The sequence below is a fragment of the Ascaphus truei genome, chromosome 4 (genome assembly GCF_040206685.1).
Source record: "Ascaphus truei isolate aAscTru1 chromosome 4, aAscTru1.hap1, whole genome shotgun sequence".
Classification (NCBI taxonomy): Eukaryota; Metazoa; Chordata; class Amphibia; order Anura; family Ascaphidae; genus Ascaphus; species Ascaphus truei.
In genome coordinates this window covers 110,928,642-110,947,914 of record NC_134486.1, presented here as the reverse complement: position 1 = coordinate 110,947,914, position 19,273 = coordinate 110,928,642, and the positions used below count along the sequence as shown (strand labels likewise).

The following is a 19,273-nucleotide window of genomic DNA, read 5'->3' as shown; positions in this document are numbered from 1 at the left end:
AAATGGCAGAAGCCATACTTGGGCAGAAAACCATTTGCAAACTATCACAGCAGTGCATGTTCCATGGGAAAAGAACACCTTTGCAGACTTCCTCAGTCGTCAGTGGGTCATCCAGGAGAATGGGAATTAAAAACAGGTCTTTCTAAAGCGAACAGACACGGGGGTGTCCAGACATAGATCTCGTAGCGACAAATATAAAGAGGAAAAATAATTTTTATCGCTCAAGGAATTCTCATTTGCAAGCAGCACGTATATATGCACTCCGCTTACCTTGGACCTTCCGTCTCGCGCATTTGTCCCTCCTGTTCCACTCATTCCGAGGATCCTAAGCAGTACCCACAGGTCTTAAACATGGCAAATGAACCTCCCTTCAGCTTACCAGTATCAAAAGACCTACTGCGTTAAGGATCAGTCCAACATCCCAGTTCTCAGTTTGGCCCTACAGGTCTGGAGATTGAGCAGCATTTGCTCAGGAACAACGGTCTTTCTGAGTCGGTTATCTCAACTTAAAGGCTGCCAGAAAGCATTCAACTTCAGAAGTGTATAAACTGATTTGGATTTGTTCTATGGAGTGGTACCACAGGTCAGGAGTGGATTATAAAGCAAATCGCCCAAGAATTATTTTATAATTCCTGCAGAATGGTCAGGATGAAGGGCTGCGTTTAAATTGGTTGAAAGTTCAAGTCTTGGCGCTATCAATTTTTGAAGTGAAACTTCTTTGCTGGCACCTACAGAGTTTTGATGGGAAAAATCTCTTGGCTGGTAACGAAAATCCGTGACGGAAGTGACGTTATGGGCTGGAGATGGCTGCGCATGCGCAGAAGTGGCGACCGTACTCTGCATGCGCAGAAGCGGCCACGGTACTCTGCACAGCAGCAACTGCCGTACTATGCGCATGCGCGGCCGCCGTACTATGCACGTGCAGAAGGAGAAACACACAACAGTTACCAGAAGAATGCCAAGTGAGTATAAATATAGACGTGCAAATAGCAAACATTTTAGAAATGTACCATTTACAATAAAAAAGCAGAAGTGGAAAACATGAAAGTTGTGTACACACTGCACATGAATTGTATGTAGATTAATATAATTTGGTAACTCTAATGAAAAAGAAAAAAAAAAGATAGATATACAGTTAGGTCCAGAAATAATTGGACACCGATACATGTTTTGTTTCGGCTGTGTACCAAAATAAATTCAAGTTACAGTTAAATAATGAATATGGGCTTTAAGTGCAGTCTATCAGCTTTAATTTGAAGGTATTCACATCCAAATTGGAGGAAGGGTTTAGGAATTACATTTCTTTAATATGTAGCCCCCTCTTTTTCAAGGGACCAAAAGTAATTGGACAATTGACTCAAAAGCTGTTTCATGGACAGGTGTGGGCTATTCCTTCATTATTTCATCATCAATTAAGCAGGTAAAAGGTCTGGAGTTGATTCCAGGTGTGCCATTTGCATTTGGAAGCTGTTGCTGTGAACCCACAACATGCGGTCAAAGGAGCTCTCAATGCAAGTGAAACAGGGCATCCTTGGGCTGCAAAAAAAAAGAAAAGCATCAGAGAGAGAGCAGGAACATTAGGAATGGCCAAATCAACAGTTTGGTACATTCTGAGGTGAAAAAAACGCGCTGGTGAGCTCTGCAACACCAAAAGGCCTGGACATCCATTGAAGACCACAGTGGTGGATGATTGTAGGATCCTTTCCATGGTAGAGAAAAACCCCTTCACAACATCCAGCCAAGTGAAGAACACTCTCCAGGAGGTAGGCATATCATTATCCAAGTCTACCATAAAGAGAAGTCTTCATGAGAGCAAATACAGAGGGTTCGCCACAAGGTGCAAACCATTCATAAGCCTCAAGAATAGAAAGGCCAGATTAGACTTTGCCAAACAATATCTAAAAAAGCCAGCCCAGTTCTGGAACAGCATTATTTGGACAGATGAAACTAGGATCAACCTGTACCAGAATGATGGGAAGAAAAAAGTATGGAGAAGGCTTGGAATGGCTCATGATCCGAAGCATACCACATCATCTGTAAAACACGGTGGAGGCAGTGTGATGGCATGGCTTACAATGGCACTGGGTCACTAGTGTTTATTGTTAATGTGACAGAAGACAGAAGTAGCCGGATGAATTCTTAAGTGTATAGGGATATATTGTCTGCTCAGATTCAGCCAAATTCAGTGAAGTTGATTGGACGGCGCTTCACTTTACAGATGGACAGTGACCCAAAACATACTGTGAAAGCAACCCAGGAGTTTTTTTAAGGCAAAGTTGAATATTCTGCAATGGCCGAGTCAATCACCTGATCTCAACCCGATCAAGCATGCATTTCACTTGCTGAAGACAAAACTTAAGGCAGAAAGACCCACGAACAAACAACAACTGAAAACAGCTGCAGTAAAGGCCTGGCAAAGCATCACAAAGGAGGAAACCCAGCGTTTGGTGATGTCCATGTGTTCCAGACTTCAAGCAGTCATTGGCTGCAAAGGATTCTCGACAAAGTTATTAAAAATGAACATTTTATTTATGATTGTTAATTTGTCCCTGAGCCCCTGAAATAAAGGGACTGTGTATGAAAATGGTTGCAATTCCTAAACGTTTCATACGATATTTTTGTTCAACCCCTTGAATTAAAGCTGAAAGTCTGCACTTCTATTGCATCTCGGTTGTTTCATTTAAAATCCATTGTGGCTTACAGAGACACAATTATGAAAATTGTTAGTGTCCAATTATTTCCGGACCTAACTGTGTGTGTATATGTATGTGTGTGCCGAGCACATGCGTTCTAAGTTAAACCTCTTTGCGTTTTGTCACTGAGATTGTTTTGATTTTTATGATTTACATTGAATGAAAGACTTGAGATTAACGGCATTTAGATACTTTGCAATCCAAAATATATTTACCTTACTTTACTTATCATAAGTCAATTATCATGTATTCCAAGTGATAGTATGGACACAAAAATAAATTGCTTGTCTCTTTTATTAATTAAAAACATCACCATCGCAAATACAATTACTGTGACAACACAAGTTTCACCTACAATGTGTGTGCTCAGCTTACAACTTTTTTTTTTCTAGAAAGGCTGTTTGCTTATTTGATAGTGAAACATCTGAGAGCACAGATCAGAAAGGAAATTCCACCATCGGACTGGTCTTTAGCCCTCACAATTCTCTTGAAACCTTCGTCAGCCATTACATTAAGAATGCCAACACTGAAATGTGTGGTTTTTAGCGGCAATAGCATCGGCAAGAAGAATCTTAGAGTTACAGGCTCTCTCGTCAAAGCACCCTTTTGTTTTTTTTTTAAAGTCCTACATCAGGATAAATTGCACTGACGGGGTTTTTTTTTTTTGTAATTTTTATTTAACTACTTTTTTTTGTTTTTGTTTTAACCCTCACAAAGTATTTTATCCATTACAACTAAACCGAGAGTTATCCACTCATTCTGTCCAAATTCAAACTCTTGAAGATTTGAGTCCACTGGATGTTATTTGCAGTCTGGTGCACTACTTAGGGCTCGGGCATGGTCGGCGCTTAGGCGCTGACGCTTGTCAGTGAGCCCCTGCAGCTGCAATGAGAGCGGCTTTAGCAGGGGCTCGCGCACGCTTCCGCAGGGGTGCGGAAGCGTAGCCTACAATCCAATTTTAGTTTTGGCGCTCACGGGAGTGCAGGGCCAGTCACGTGAGCCGTTCGCCCAATGAGGACGAACCAGCTCCGTGACTTCATTGGCCCGCACCCGGACGGCGCGAGAACTAAGGCCAGGGAAAGCACCATGGACTCAGCCTTGGAAAGGGTTGGCGGTTTCAGGGAGTCGGGCTGTTCATTCTACTGGAAGGTTCCAGGAAGGGACAGCCGGCTATGAAAGCAACAATTGCACAATTCGATAAGTCCACGAAGACTGCTTATTGAGCATTCCTGTGAGAATGCTGGCTGTCAATCATTTTGTGCCTTTCTTAAGAATTTATATATTAGATGTGCAGGCCTCTGCTGACACAAGTTTTGGCCATAAAATGCTACAAGCTGTAGTAGCTTAAACAAAATTTCAGCTGCTCCTTTTGTATGACTCCGTTATTCTTTTCCGTCCCTTTGTTCAATACTACTTGGGTAGGTCCCAGGTGTGCCCACTGCCATGGGGATGAACAGGAAAAATTGTTTCACTTAGTCATTTTATTTTCCTGGAATCCTTCCATGGCAGTGGGTAGATCTTCCTTGCCCCTGTGTTTTTTAGTATATAAATCATATTTGTGTATTTTTCAGCTGTTGGGAAAACCAGAGATGTCCTGCATGGGGAAGGGGCATCTTATCGGGGGTAATACCTGGGGGGAACTTGGGTTAAGCTCTGCCCTGGCTTAGAGGGGACAGGGAAAAAATCCACAGCCATGGAACAGTTCTAGGAAAAGAGCATGAATAAGTGTGAACCAATTTCCCTTTTTATAGAAGTTTGTAATTCGGAGATTTCTAATATATAATATGAAAACCGTTAATTAAAACAAGTTAAGGTTTTTATGTTTGCATAAAAAGTAAAAATATTTCAGACCCAGGAATTGGAACTGCACATTTGAGTGAGCATTTTGGGATGCCGAAAATCAGATTATATTTATTCCTAGTGTCCTTTTCTCTGAGCTCCCAGTAGAATTGACTGTTTCTCCTTTTCCGGTCAGCTACGTGATGATGATGCCCTTCAAACGACAGGCACTGGTGGAATTTGAAGACATTGAGTTCTCTAAAAAGTGTGTTACCTTTGCTACCAGTGTGCCGGTGCACATAGCAGGTCAGCAAGCCTTTTTCAACTACTCTACAAGCAAACGCATCACCAGGCCGGCAAACACTGAGGACCCATCTGGTGGGAATAAAGTTCTCCTCCTGTCTATTCAGAATCCCCTCTATCCAATCACAGTGGTACGTCTGCTTTCCCATCTATACTGTACATCCTCGTGTAGGTCTCAGCAGGACACTGACTATTTACAAGCACATAGAAAACAATTGACAGAAAGGTGCACTGAGTAGCTAGTAAATGTATTAATAAAAAGCCCACAAGGGTATTACATACACACTAAAACCAATACTAGGCAAAAACACAATGCACAAATACCGATGAAAATAAAATAAATTAAACTCACAGTTGCCCTAAGAATGGAGAGTGGAGCCGGAGAGCTCCGGTGTTCAGCCGAGTGCAGTAGTAGTTAAGGTCCGATCTGCTCACTCGCGCTGTAGGGAAACTTTCACAGACACCACCTCTCACAGCTGAAAATCCACAAAGCAGTCTCACGAGACCGAGAATTGTTTTCTTTGTTTCTGTGAGCCCATGTAAGGGAGCTCACTTTTCTAGGGGATTGTGGAGTCCCTTCTGGCAGATGGCAGCAAGATGGCTTAGGCCTCGGCCATGTTACGTGCTTGCTGGCGGAAGCGCGCTGAGGCGCGCTCCCGCTCAGCACTGAGCCCCTACAGCCGCAATTAGAGCGGCTTTAGTAGGGGCTCACCTGCGCTTCCGCGCGCTTGCGGAAGCGCAGGTCTTGGGGGAATTTAAAATTCCCCCGCTTGCCGGCGAGACAGGCCGGTCACGTGAGCGGTTCGCCCAATGAGGGCGAACCAGCTCCGTGACGTCACTGGCCCGCCCCCGGCCAGTGACGCGCCCGCCCCCGGACCGCCCCCTGACGGCTGCTGAGAGCGCTTGCGGTAAGCAACCGCAAGGCCAGGGAAAGCACCCGTTTTCCCTGCGCCTCAGCGCGCCTCAGCACGCCAGCAGGGACCGTGGACTCGGCCTTAAACGACACAGTGCAACATTATTACAGACAGCACCTCAGCGTAGCAACACTTTCTTTACATTTACCAGCACATATCTAATGTAAAGACACACAGTACTATACCAGTTATTTAAATTTGAGAAACAAAGAAGATCCCAACTTCTCACTACAGATCAGGTTTTCTTTTATGGAAGTGAAAAATTACAATTTATGGAAACTTTTATTTTAATGAGACCAAAGTCAACTTTTTTTTTTTTTTTTTTTTTTTTTTTTTTTTCCAAGGCTTCTCAAATAACTTCAATCATTCAGGATTTAACCACATATAATTGCTTGTGTATATATATATATATATATATATATGTATTTTTTTATTGGTTCCTTCTTTGTGCACATGAACCTGCTTTGGACTAGAACATGGCATGCCCCTCCAGTAGCGACGTGTGGACTCACTCATGTAGTTTCTTTTAAATTTTTGAGACATGTAACGGTTCTTTCCTGGTGTTTACTTTCCTTATCCGTTTTTGATGTCCCCGAATGAATGGAAAATACATTACCGGGTGTGCGCACACGTTATAGGGTCCTGCATGATATTTGCAATGCAAATAGCATAATTGTGTTTCTTTCCGTGCAATAACATCTGCATCTGTATGGAGCGATGTATATTTATATATAATATATCTTGTATTTTTTTTTTTTTCCACCTTTGTTTCCCATAGGATGTCTTATATTCAGTCTGCAATCCAGTTGGAAAAGTGGAACGCATAGTTATATTTAAGAGAAAGGGAATCCAAGCCATGGTGGAATATCCTTTTCAATTCAGTTTTTATTTCATGTGTTCTGTAATGCAGTTGAGTAGTATTGAAATCCTTATGCCCTCTGATTTTCCCCGCTTCTGCACTCCAACCCCTGACTCTTTCCCCCCCCCCCCCCATCCCAACCAAAAAAATACATTCACTTGCTACATCAGGCTTTTGAATCCTACATTACTATTTGCAACACCACATTTTTGAATCACGTTTGGATGACATTTAATGTCCGTCACATGTCTGCTAGAAGAAGCATACATGCTTGGTGGTGGTCATCTCCTTCGTGCTGTGATTATACTCATTTCCTTAAATCCTCTTTGAGAAGAAAATATGCCTATTATGTCGTATTTGTTTCCTCTCTGACTTTGAATTTGAATGAATATCTGGCATGATTACTTGCCTGTTGAGGAATGAGGCGGCAGAAGAAATTCAAGTTGCATACGATAGTTTTTCCCCTAATTTTTTGCTTAGCTTTGGGAAGAGTACTTTGAAAGTTCAGAAGATGGGATTAGGGATGGTCTCCGTAAACGGGGCAGAATAAGAGGATGAGCTTCCCTTTCTGTTTTCTCTAATACTGTCTCTCCTCCTCCCCTGGAAATTTTTTCTTGTGACACTTGCTATTCTGCTTCTCTGTCCCATGTACTATTTTGCCTCCTTGACCAGCTCCCCCATTTTTCTGGTGACTTCCCTGCTAGGTAAGATGCAGCAAGACCATGGGAAGCTTCAAATCTCCTTGGTGTTGTAGGGGAGAGTAGGTTTGCAGTTTCCTTGGGTTCTTTGCTCTAGTTTTGGATATGAAATTATCTCTTATCTGTGCTGTAGCCCTATTTTTCAAACAGGCATTATCAAAGCACAGTAAGACATCTCTTAAAGCAGAAATCCCTCACAAAAAGGATTTAAATAAATAAATAACTTCTCAAATGTAACGTTTCCTTAAAGGCACTAAAGTAACACTTTTCTCTTTATTTATTTCCTGTGTAAAAAGTGCATGTCTTGTTCTATTTTTTTTTTGGGTCAGTGTTATTAAAGATAGTATCTGGAAATGTTTTCCACTTTCTCTTTGGTTTATGTTGGCGACATGATCACATTAAACAAAACTACAAATGGGAAAATAAGCCTGAATCAAAGCATTTGATTACAAAGTTTTTTTTGTTTTGTGTTTTTTTAATACATTTTGTGTTCCCCTTCCCCTCCCACCACCTATATTTGACCCATTAAACCTTCCATTAGTTTGTTTTGGTACTAGAAGTGACTTGTTCGTCTTGACATTCAGCGACATAACTGTCGTCCTGAGCACAAAGTGTAACTTAAATAAAACTTAGACAATAAATTACACTGGTTGTGTAATCATTAATTAAATTATTTGCATTAATGAATCCTGGATTTCTTAACATGATCAACATTTGAGACTGTTCATAATGCCCAAAAGGCCAAATCGTCCCTAAATGGAGCAGACATATACGCTGGATGCTGTACACTAAAAATAGAATATGCCAGGGTAAGTCATGATCTGAATGTCTGTATATTGTTTCCTTGTAATTGGTTTGGCACTGACTTTAATTTAATTCTACACAGCCTACACGGCTCAACGTCATTCGGAACGACAATGATAGTTGGGACTATAGCAAGCCCTACTTAAGCAGACAAGGTAAGATTGTTTTGTTTTTTGTTTAAGATTTAGTTATTTTTATGTTCTTGGATATCCGCGATAATAGATAACATAAAACATTGCATCTGTTTTCACTAGTTGTATTTTCGATGAGGGTTGTTGCAAAATCCTGATCATGTCGGGATAATTGCTCTTTAGGCCTGAACATTAGTAGCCAATTCTGTGGTGAGTTGACCTAATTCCAGAAGGAACCCACACTTGCAGACATGCTCGCAGTACCAAGGACTTGCTTTTCTCCAAGCAGCTTTTTCCCTCCTCTTTCTCCTCCTCTGAGGGGGAGGAATTTCATTCCTAAACTATAAACTCGCACACTGCCTCTCAACGGAAAAGACTTTGTTCCAACACATTAAAGCTGGACAAGGCACTCAGAAGTCTCTAGAGGAGGACTCCAGCAGGCTGACTCTATACAGTACCTCTTCATGCACCACATCACCTGCACAGCAAAACATCTCTCCGAAAGCCCTCCTAAAACCTCAGACTTGCAACTCACCTTGACTGCATTCAGCATGCATCATCATCACCACCACAGGCTCCCAAAGGAGGACAATCTCAAGCACTCCGCATATTTGCATGGATTGAACATTCTTGAATACATTGTTATATTCTAGTTCATTGGAAGTGGACACCTGGATTTACAGACACTAATGGCAATAGTTAGATTCTTAAAGTGCAAACTGATCTTTTATTCAGACTGCAGAATGTTTCCTGTATAATTATATGAACCGTACGTTCATTTTATATCTAGAAAATCACTGCATTGTATTCAAGACCAGTGATTATAAAAGATGGTAGAATATACTATACATGTTTAAAAAAAAACAATGTACTTGGTTAAGGCTCAATTCTCATTTATATATCTGTTGTAGGGGGGGGGGAGGAAAGTATAGTACAAACAACTTTGAAACATAAACACTATTAAAGTCCGTTTCAGCTGCTAAAATACTGTGGCATATGGAGTAAAGAAACTACCTACCAGTGTGTAATACAATAATATTAAAAAAAAGTTGACCTAAAAGTTGATAAATAATACATTTAATAGGTGAGTTTGCACTTTAAATACTTAAGCTACAGTGTTTTTACTTTTTATTATGTAATAAAACATATATAAAAGTTACATAGCATTTGTGTTAGTTTGATAAATATTATTGTTTTTAAAACCAGAGACAGAACATGAAACACAGACAGAGCTCAGTGCACATCCAGAGAAACTTATTCACGGTACAGTGCCTAAATATATATGTATAGATATCTATTAAATAAAATGGTCTTTTAGTTTAACATTTTGGCCAAAGTGTTGTAAGCCCTTGAGCCACTACACGGCAGACCACATCTCAAGGTTACCTAACACTAATATAAATTCTTAATAACCTGTGCATTACCAGGAAGAATGATTTATAATAAATCTGTCAAAATTAGTTGCATAGTTCTAAGTCTGATTGAAGCTCTTATTAACCTGTACATTACAAGGAAAAGCACTCTGTATTAGATTTGTCACAATAAAACTGCAAGCAAGCAAGTTCCCCTGAGAGTGGGAGATGCAATGGAGTGAGCTTTTAACCATTTAAATGTGGGAGGGGGTGAGCTTCAACTAGGTAGGAGGAGCCACCCTCCAATCAGCTAAGACCAGCTGAACAAGAATTGTAAAACATACAGGACACCTACAAGCTCATATTGAACCCCCAAAATAACCACAACATATATATATATATATATATATATATATATGTATATGTATATATGTATGTATGTGTCAGAGGAGTGCTACTGAGCATGGCAATATATATTTAAAACCAGAGGCAGAACATGAAACACAGAGCTCAGTGCACATCCAGTGAAATTTATACACGGTACAGTGCCTAAATATATATGTATAGATATCTATTAAATTTCACCTTCCACACTCATGGGAACTTGCATGCAGTTTGATTGTGACACATCTAATACAGAGTGCTTTTCCTGGTATTATACAGGTTAATAAGAGCTTCAATCAGACTTAGAACTATGCAACTAATTTTGACAGATTTATTATAAATCATTCTTCCTGGTAATGCACAGGTTATTAAGAATTTATATTAGTGTAAGGTACCCTTGAGATGTGGTCTGCCGTGTAGTGGCTCAAAGGCGTACAACACTTTGGCCAAAATGTTAAACTTAAAGACCATTTTATTTAATAGATATCTATACATATATATTTAGGCACTGTAACGTGTATAAGTTTCACTGGATGTGCACTGAGCTCTGTCTGTGTTTCATGTTCTGTCTCTGGTTTTAAATCTATATTGCCATGCTCGGTAGCACTCCTCTGTGACACTTATATGCTTATATATATGTTGTGGTTATTTTGGGGGTTCAATATGAGCTTGTGGGTGTCCTGTATGTTTTAAATATTATTGTATACAGTAAATAATTTGACTCCTCATTGTAGGGTCGCATTTAGAGAGTGCGATGGCCACATTTGTGCTTGTAAAAAGCTAACAAGGAGTTGCTGTATTGGTTGCAAAGTTCTGCCATGTTAAGTTTAGCTGAGAAATATCTGCACTAGGTCAGCAGGTTGCTTCATCACGTCCCTTCCTATGAACCTTTTCCAAATTTGTTTTAAGCATTTCAAATCAGAGAGCGTGACCATGATCTGCCCCATTCCCCAATTCTGTTTCAGCATGAGCTGTAAATCTGATATTGGCATAACCAGCCTAGTACATGTCTCTTCCTTGGTTCGCTTTACATTGTTTCTGTAACCTGGTAAATGATGAAAATAAAGGCTGGGGGGGTTGTTAGTGTAGCATGTGGCCTAGAAAGAAATGTGCTGTCTTTGTTGTTTTTTGCATGTATCCTCTGCAGGCGAATGTGTAGTTATATTTCCACATTGTTCACTGTGTTATAACTGATTGTGAAACCGTGTAATACAGGTTGTTATTCGCTTATGCTGAAAACTCTTGAAAGGAGACCTCTTTGAAAATGTGTTGCTGGTCAAGCTAATAGTAGGATTCAGGTACTGTTTAAAATAAATAAATAAAAAACCTCTGCTCTTAACATCTTAAACTGTAATTCCTAATGTATTGTGTAAATTATAGCCTTGTGTGATGTTTCATACTGTTATTGCCTGTGCTATACTATGAAAGCCTTGCCTTCGTTATTCCTTGTCAATAGTTTGATATGTGAGCCTCTTCCTTGTTCCCATGTATGAGTTTGATGCACTGTTGTATAGTAACATGGTTTTGTTACGTTATGGATGATTGGTACATAGACCTATTTCAACCCTTTCCGTGCGTGAATAGCAGTGCAAATCCTCCAGTGCTGAGAATGCTTAGCGGATCCATTAAAATACAATATCAGAAGAGGATATACCGCTCACTATTAAATGTTTAAATTTGAGTAGTGGAAATATGAATTTGCCCTAATGCCTAGAGTGGCATTGGGTGCTACCTGTGGGCTGAATTGAAATGTATTTTCAAAAATAGAGATACAGTTGGTAACACCAACTATTCTCTAACAAGAAGCACACTCTTGGTGCACACCAGAGCAGTTAAAACGTAACATTTATTATTACCACAATAAATATAGGTCTACACATGAAAACAAGAATGTCATATATTGTGTAGTGTGTATATTTAAACCTTAAAAATATCAGGAGGTAGGATGGGATCGCTTTTAGTGGCTGTGCAAATTCTATTAGCACAACTAAACATCAATACCCAGTGTCATGTGATATTCAATGTATGATCTGCTGCAATATTGTGTAGCAGAGTATCCTTTCTATATCTCTCATACGTTACCAGCGAAGGTAAGAAGGCAACAACACTCATTAGGTATCAGAAGATGATTTTTGGAATAAAAGATACTTACACATTGAACCAACCTGAGGAAGGTCCCGTTTTGGGACCGAAACGTTGGTTCAATGTGCAAGTATCTTTTTTTTTTTTTTTTTTTAACTTTGATTTTATTGGGTGCATTCAAACATACATGTTATCACTTCCCGTTAGCATCAAAAATATCACCCATTTTGTTTTTTAACAATCGACCAAAAACTAGACGTACTAGACTCACAGGACAAACAAGGGGGTCTGGTTACGGGGTAGGCTAGGTAGGGGGGGGGGGGTGGGAGGGGGAGGAGGGTGCGATAAAGGCTCTCTCATAGAGGCGGCGAGAGATTTCGGGCTTCCAATCTCCCCGTTCTCCTGGTGATTGTGCTGCTCCTCGGGAATTCCGCGGGTTTATATGTATAGCCCCTCTGCCCAGCGCTCTGTGGATCTATTTGATTCTTCCCTGTTTCCTGCTATGGCCGTTGACTGGCGCTTTCACGCCCTCGCCCCCTGTTCTACTGTCTCTCTCTTGTCATGGATCCCTTTCGTTACCGGAGAACGCCTTTCTCAGCTATCATTGCAATATTGTGGCACTATCTATACCCGGGATGTCCGTCTGTGCCAGCCAGGGCGACCAGACTTTTAGATAATTTTGGCCGGTGTCGTTAACCAGACTTGTTAACTGTTCCATCCGGCAAACAAACCAAATTCTATTTCTAATCTTGGGGATGGTTGGGAGTGTTGGTTGCTTCCATAATGCTGCAATCTCGCATCTGGTGGCTGTTGCCAAATGTGTAATTAGCTTATGCGAGGCGTTAGATAGTCCCTCGACCCGTCTGCCCAGTAGGAACAGCCATGGGTCCAGGGGGATCTCCACCTCCAGTAAACGTTGAAGCCAGTCTCTAATTTCTGCCCAAATCGGCGCCACCCTTGTGCAAGACCACAGCATATGGCATAGGTCCGCTCTGTCTCCGCACTGTTTGGGGCAGAGCGGAGAGTAGCCTTTGACAAATTTAGATAATTTAGTGGGAGTGTAGTACCACCGCATCAGGACTTTATAGGCGTTCTCCTTTAACGTGGTACAGATAGAGCTTTTGGCTGCTGCCTGCAGGATCCTATCCCAGTCCTCGTCTTCTAATGTCTCCCCTAGGTCCGTTTCCCACTGTCTCATGTAACTAAGTCTGGGTCGGTCATCCGGCTCCGGACAGACCACCTCCCGGTACATTCTAGAGGTTAGTCCCCTCGTGTCCGTGGCTCTTGAACAGAGCTGCTCAAAATTTGTTCTCCGTGGCCGAATTGGAGCTTCATTGTAGAAAGCTCTGATCTGGAGGTACCTGAATAATTCAGCATTAGGAATTGCTTTTTCTTCTTTTATGTGATCAAATGTCTTAATGTGTTGCCTACTCTCCAGATCTTTTAAACGGAGATACCCTGCTCGAATCCAATTTGAGAAATTAGAGCTATCCAGTCCAGGAGCAAAATCTGGGTTCCCCCAAATCGGGGTCATTAGGGAATTCGGGGATGTAAGAAAGCATTTAAATTTGGTCGCCTCCCATGTTTTCAAGGAGCTGGCTACTGCCTGCAGAGGTGTTCGTATGGCGGACCTATTCCTTTTGGCCAGCCAAATTAGACTGTGAATTTCGATTGGTGCGCAGCACGCCTTTTCAAGTTCCACCCACCTCTGGAGACTTGGGTCTAAATGCCATTGCACAATCTGGCTCAGCTGGGCTGCTTCGTGATAGGCGAACAAGCATGGCACCCCCAACCCTCCTCTCAAGGTCGGCCTCCTCAAGATTTCTTTTTTAATTCGTGGGCTTTTCTTATCCCAGATAAACTTTGTTATTAGGGACTGTAACGCAAGGATGTCGTCTTTGACTAGGGGGATCGGTAGGGCCTGGAAAAGGTACAGCACCCGTGGGAGGAGATTCATTTTTATGCTATGAATGCGACCTATCCACGAGATGCTACACTCCGCCCACCGCCTGAGATCCTCTCGCAAAGTCCGGAACAACCTGGGATAGTTTGCTTTATACAAAGCTTTGTACTCTTTAGTGATATATACCCCTAGATATTTAAGCATAGAGGGTTGCCACTTAAAGTTGAAATTTAGTCCAATTAATTTTTCCACCGGCTTTGATAGATTAATATTGAGGGCTTCAGATTTGGCCTGATTAATTTTGAACCCTGAGATTTGTTTGAAGGTCCCCAGAATTGAGAAGACATTGGGCAGGGAGGTAAGGGGATTTGATAATGTCAGGATCACATCATCCGCGTAGAGCGCCACTTTGTGTGATTGCTCCTTTACAGATATTCCCGTAATATCCGGGTTGTTTCTTATATGTGCCGCCAGGGGTTCTACGCACAAGGCGAACAGCAAGGGAGACAGCGGGCAGCCCTGACGCGTTCCGCTCTTTATTGAGAACTGCTCCGAGGGGAACCCCTGGTGCCGTACCCTTGCCGCTGGCCCCTCGTACAGTGCCATGATGGCCCCCAGGAGACGTCCTCCAAAGCCAAACGCCTCAAGCGCTCCTCTCAGGGCCAATCAATCCTATCGAAGGCCTTTTCGGCGTCCAGACTCAATACCATTGACGGGGTGTTTTGTTTTTGTGCCAGATCAATCAGGTCAATGATCCGCCTGGTATTGTCTGCCACCTGCCTTCCTCCGATGAACCCCACCTGATCTGGATGAATCAACCTGGGAAGGACGATACCCACTCGATTGGCTAACAATTTGGAGAAAATTTTGAGATCTGTATTTATCAACGAGATGGGCCGGTAGCTCTTACAGTCTGCCGGGTCCTTGCCAGGTTTATGGATCAGGGAGATGGACGCCTGAAGCATCTGCGCTGGGAACGAGGCCCCCTGCATGACCGAATTAAACATTCTTAATAGGTGTGGGGCTAGAGTTTTTAGGTATTTTTTATAGTACAGATTAGAGAAGCCATCAGGGCCGGGCGCCTTCGCAGGCTTAAGTGACTTTACAACTGTCGTTAACTCTTCTAAAGAGAAGTCCGTCTGTAACGCTTCCCTTTCCTCCCGGGTCAATGTTGGTAATTTTGCTTCCCTTAAAAAGTCCCTGAGATTGTCCCTCGTCTTTTGATTATGTATGACCTTCCCTCCATCGTAGAGCGCCTCGTAGTAGCGTTTAAATTCCGCCACGATCCGCTTAGGATTCGAGGTGAGGTCTCCCCCTTGTGTGCGGATGGCTTGTATGTGATAATTAGGAATTTTGTGACGGAGTCGATTAGCTAATAGGGTGTCCGGCTTGTTCGCCTTCTCAAAGTACCTGCGCTTAGACCAGCTCATTTCCTTTTCCGCCTGGGAGGTTAGTACGACATTCAACTGCTGTTTAGTGTCCGAAAGAGCTTTTAAGGAGCCCTCACTTTTAACTCTCTTGTGCTCCTCTGTTTGGCTGCCAGTTTCTCCTGTAAGAGTTTTATCTGGCTATCTTGCTCCTTCTTTCGTCTAGCTGCTAGATTCATGAGCGTTCCCCTAAGGGTGGCCTTATGGGCCTCCCATAGTGTGGTGTGTGAAGACACACTACCTAGATTGTCTGAGAAAAATTCCGCTATCCTCTCTCCAACTTCCTTTTGGGTATTTGGGATTTTCAGTAGTAGTTCGTTTAATCTCCAGTTTGCTCCTGGCCTGTCTAGTGAATTTAGTGTGCACCGCAGCTCGATGGGTGCGTGGTCTGACCACGAAATATCGTGTATACCCGTATGGGAGACCACTGGGACCAGTCTATTGGATACCAGGAAGTAGTCCAGCCGGCTGTAACGGTTATGGGGATGGGAAAAGAATGTATAATCTCTACTCTGTGGGTGTTGCTCCCGCCAGACATCCACCAATTGGCAGTCCCGTAGGCCCTGAGTGATTTGTTGGATGTCTGGCTTTGGTGGCAACCCCGACTCCGTGCACCGGTCCAGTTTGGGGTTTAACGTCCTGTTAAGGTCTCCCGCTACTATCAGCATTCCCTTGGCCTCTCTGTGTAGTTTTCGGAAGAAAAGGGCGAAAAAGTCCTCAGATATCTCGCAAGGTGCGTATATGGATGCCAGTGTAAGAGGTTTCCCTTGGAGCGAACCCACTAAGATAAGATATCTACCTTCTCTATCAGCTACTTTTTTTTCCACTGTGAAGGCTATTCTGTTGTGAATCGCTATGGCCACCCCCCTCTTTTTTACCTGTGCGGACGCTAAGTGTACCGTTCGGAAGTTTTTGTCTATGAATTTTGGGTAGCTGTCTCTGGAGAAGTGAGTCTCTTGGAGGAATAGAAAATCGGCCTTGTGTCTTTTATAATCTCTTAGGGCTAGTTTGCGCTTCGCTGGGCTATTCAGGCCTTTAACATTATGTGAAATGCACCTGACCTCAATACTCATAGTGTATTAAAATGAACCTGCTTCTCACGGAGTCCTGCTGAGCCATTCTGTTACCGCCAGGTAGTTGGGGATCTCGCCTTTGTCTTCTCACGTACTGCCGCCGCCTTTTGCTCTTGCACCTCCAGTGTGGTGGGGCGGGTAGGGGTAGGGTGATACGAGAGGGAAGGACACGAGGGGAGACAAAAAAGGAGAAACATGAATACATATAAACAAAAAACACTGTGTCATCAGCCCTAGGACACCCCAGTCCTATAGCCAAGTCCAATGCCCTTGGTCTGGGGGCTCTCACGGGTGCTCCACTGCACCCCTTACCCCATATCCAAAGGACTTTGCCCGAGTTAGGGGGCCCCCCCCCTCCCCCGGCCCAGTCGAGACACATGCCGACCCCGAGGTAGTCCCCTCTGTACCCACCCCGTGTCTGCGCTCTGCTTTCCTCCTGCCTTAACAAAACACTCTGAAACCTCTATCTCAGATTTATGACTGCCTGACTCTCCGCCCCTCGTCTATTGCTTCGACGTCTCCTACCACCTGCCCTTACTATTGATTACCGTCAGTGGGGGTTCATAACCGCTGTGTGCTATCTGCTTCTTGCTACTTTCTACTCCTTGGGGGTCGCATCTTTTCTTTCTTCTACTACGTTCGTCCACTTTCTCTGGCTTTCTGTCAGTACTCCTTTTATAACCCAATCTCCTACCTACCTCTTCCATCCTCTGTACCTCTACCTGTCTTTTACCCTCTCACTTCTCTTACCCACTTATTTACTCCACATCTGTCTCCCCTCTATCCACTTACTTTATCTCTCTGTCACCTTCCATCCAATTTCCCCTCCTATCTTCCTCACCTCTTCCCCTCTCCGCCACCTACCACCTTCCTCCGCTACTTCCCCCAACTTTCTAATACATCACTCTCCCTCCTGCTGTACCTAACTTGCTCCGGCCACCTGTCAGGATCTCGCACCACCTCCTTAAGCTTATCCCTTTCTATGCCTTTGGCCCGTCTGGTGGTCACAACCCCCGTACTCCCTTCTTGCCCCCCTCGCTTCCTAGCTCTTTATCTGCGTTTTGGTCCTCCGCCGATGGTCCCTTGTGCCTGTGCAAAGAATTAATTAATTCCCCCCCCGTAACTAACGCGGCCTGTCCTCGCAGCTGTCCGACTCCCGGTGTATGTTCCGGAGTTGCAGCAAAGGACCTCCGGCCACCACCGGCGCTTTGTGGCGCCTAACGATGACGTTTGTGCCTGGCTCTTCCGATCCTGCTGCCCCCTCCAAGATGGCGTCGACCGATGCGTCCCCGACTGCTGACGACTTCCGGATTCCTTCTTCCGGCGGCCGCCATTTTGAGATGTGTTCTTCCACGAGGAGGGAGCACGAGCTCTCTTCCCGCCGTTGGGATGTTTCCGGCATCTGCGCCTCACGCTGGGCCGCTCCTCCCTGCCCGATTGCCGCCATCTTCCTCAGACTGAAGGTAAGCCTTGGTCTCCTCTTTTCTTTTACAGGGTTGCTTCAGGATTCCGAATCTTGCTAAGGGATTCACCTCATTGTGACCGGGATTCTTTTTATGAACAGTCCTGTGGTTTGTCATCGCCACGGTCTCCATCAACCGTCATTTATTTAGGCGGTATCTTGTGGCGGTTGGCAAGTGGCAATCAGAAATTTGAGCGGGCAGGCAATAAGTTCAAACTCGAACCGCGCACTAAACGGCGCAACAATTCCCTAGCGCAACCGTGCGCCGAAATGTGTCAGTAACACTGGCTTCTCAGCGCCTCTTCCCCTTAGCTTTGGGCGAGCCGTTTCCCCCGCTCCATTCTGGCTCGAGCTCCTTGGCTTCTTCCATGGCCTGCGCGGGTGCCTCCCCTAGGCCCAGCTTATAGAGAAACTCGGGACCCTCCGTAGGCTCCTTCATCGTGATGGCCCTCCCGTTCCTAGCCACCATCAATCCGAACGGGAAGGTCCACCTATACCTCACATTGCGGTCTCGTAGGACTTTCGTTATAGGGAGCAAGTTGCGGCGTCTGAGCAGCGTAGCCGGGGAGAGATCCTGGAAGATGAGCATCTTGTTGCCCTCATACTCCACTGTCGGTAGCGGCCGTGTTTGCCATAATATGGCCTCCTTAGTGGTAAAGAAGTGCAGCCTAATGATGATGTCGCGTGGCTGCTCATTTGGTACCGGTCTCGAGCGGAGGGCTCTGTGACAGCGATCCAGAGCCAGGGCTTCTTTACTGTAGTCAGGGAGAAGGGTCTCCAGCCATTTTGTTATGTAATCCATGCAGTCCCCTATCTCTTCCATGACCCCCCGGATGTGGAGGTTGTTCCGCCTGTCGCGGTTCTCCGCATCCTCCTGTCTCTCTCTCAGCTCGTCAATTTGTCTCTGCAAGTCCCCTGTTTTTTTATCTGTTTTTTTGACCACTTTAATTGTCTGATCCACTTTCTTTTCTAGATCATCTGTCCTTGAGCCTAATTTTACTACGTCTCTTTTCACCTCCTTGATCTCTGCCTGCAGGAGTGACTTCAGGTCGTTATAAAGTCTTTCAAAATCGCACCTCCTGACAGGCAGTAATCCCCGGTTCCCTCGGCTGTCTTCTTCTCCTTCTGCCTCGGTGTCCGTATCAGGGTTTGAGACCGGCGCCATTTCCTCCATACCCCCGCTCGAGCTAGCGCCTCCGAAGTAAGCCCTGACATCGGCTGATTTAGGCTTTTTGAGGGAGCCTGGCTTTTTCGGAGCCATCCTTGGCTGATTGTGGGAGATGCCTTCGGGTTTGGGGACAATTTCGTCGGTTTTCGGGTGTTTTTATTGTGTAATTCTATGAGCGCGGCACGGAGCTAGTATCCTAAGCAACCTTCCCCGTGTCCATCGCGCATGCGCCTCGTGCAAG

General features: G+C 44.0%; 1 protein-coding gene across 2 annotated transcripts in view; it reads left to right on the top strand.

Annotated features, from left to right (window-relative positions):
* LOC142493021 (heterogeneous nuclear ribonucleoprotein L-like) overlaps nt 1-19,273 on the top strand; it is a 69,293-nt gene that overhangs the window by 22,117 nt on the left and 27,903 nt on the right. For both annotated transcript variants that reach the window (XM_075596407.1, XM_075596406.1), the window contains exons 3-6: nt 4,669-4,906; nt 6,468-6,555; nt 7,961-8,055; nt 8,133-8,205. In XM_075596407.1, coding sequence (XP_075452522.1) covers nt 4,669-4,906; nt 6,468-6,555; nt 7,961-8,055; nt 8,133-8,205 — 494 coding nt within the window. The remainder of the gene's footprint in view (nt 1-4,668; nt 4,907-6,467; nt 6,556-7,960; nt 8,056-8,132; nt 8,206-19,273) is intronic.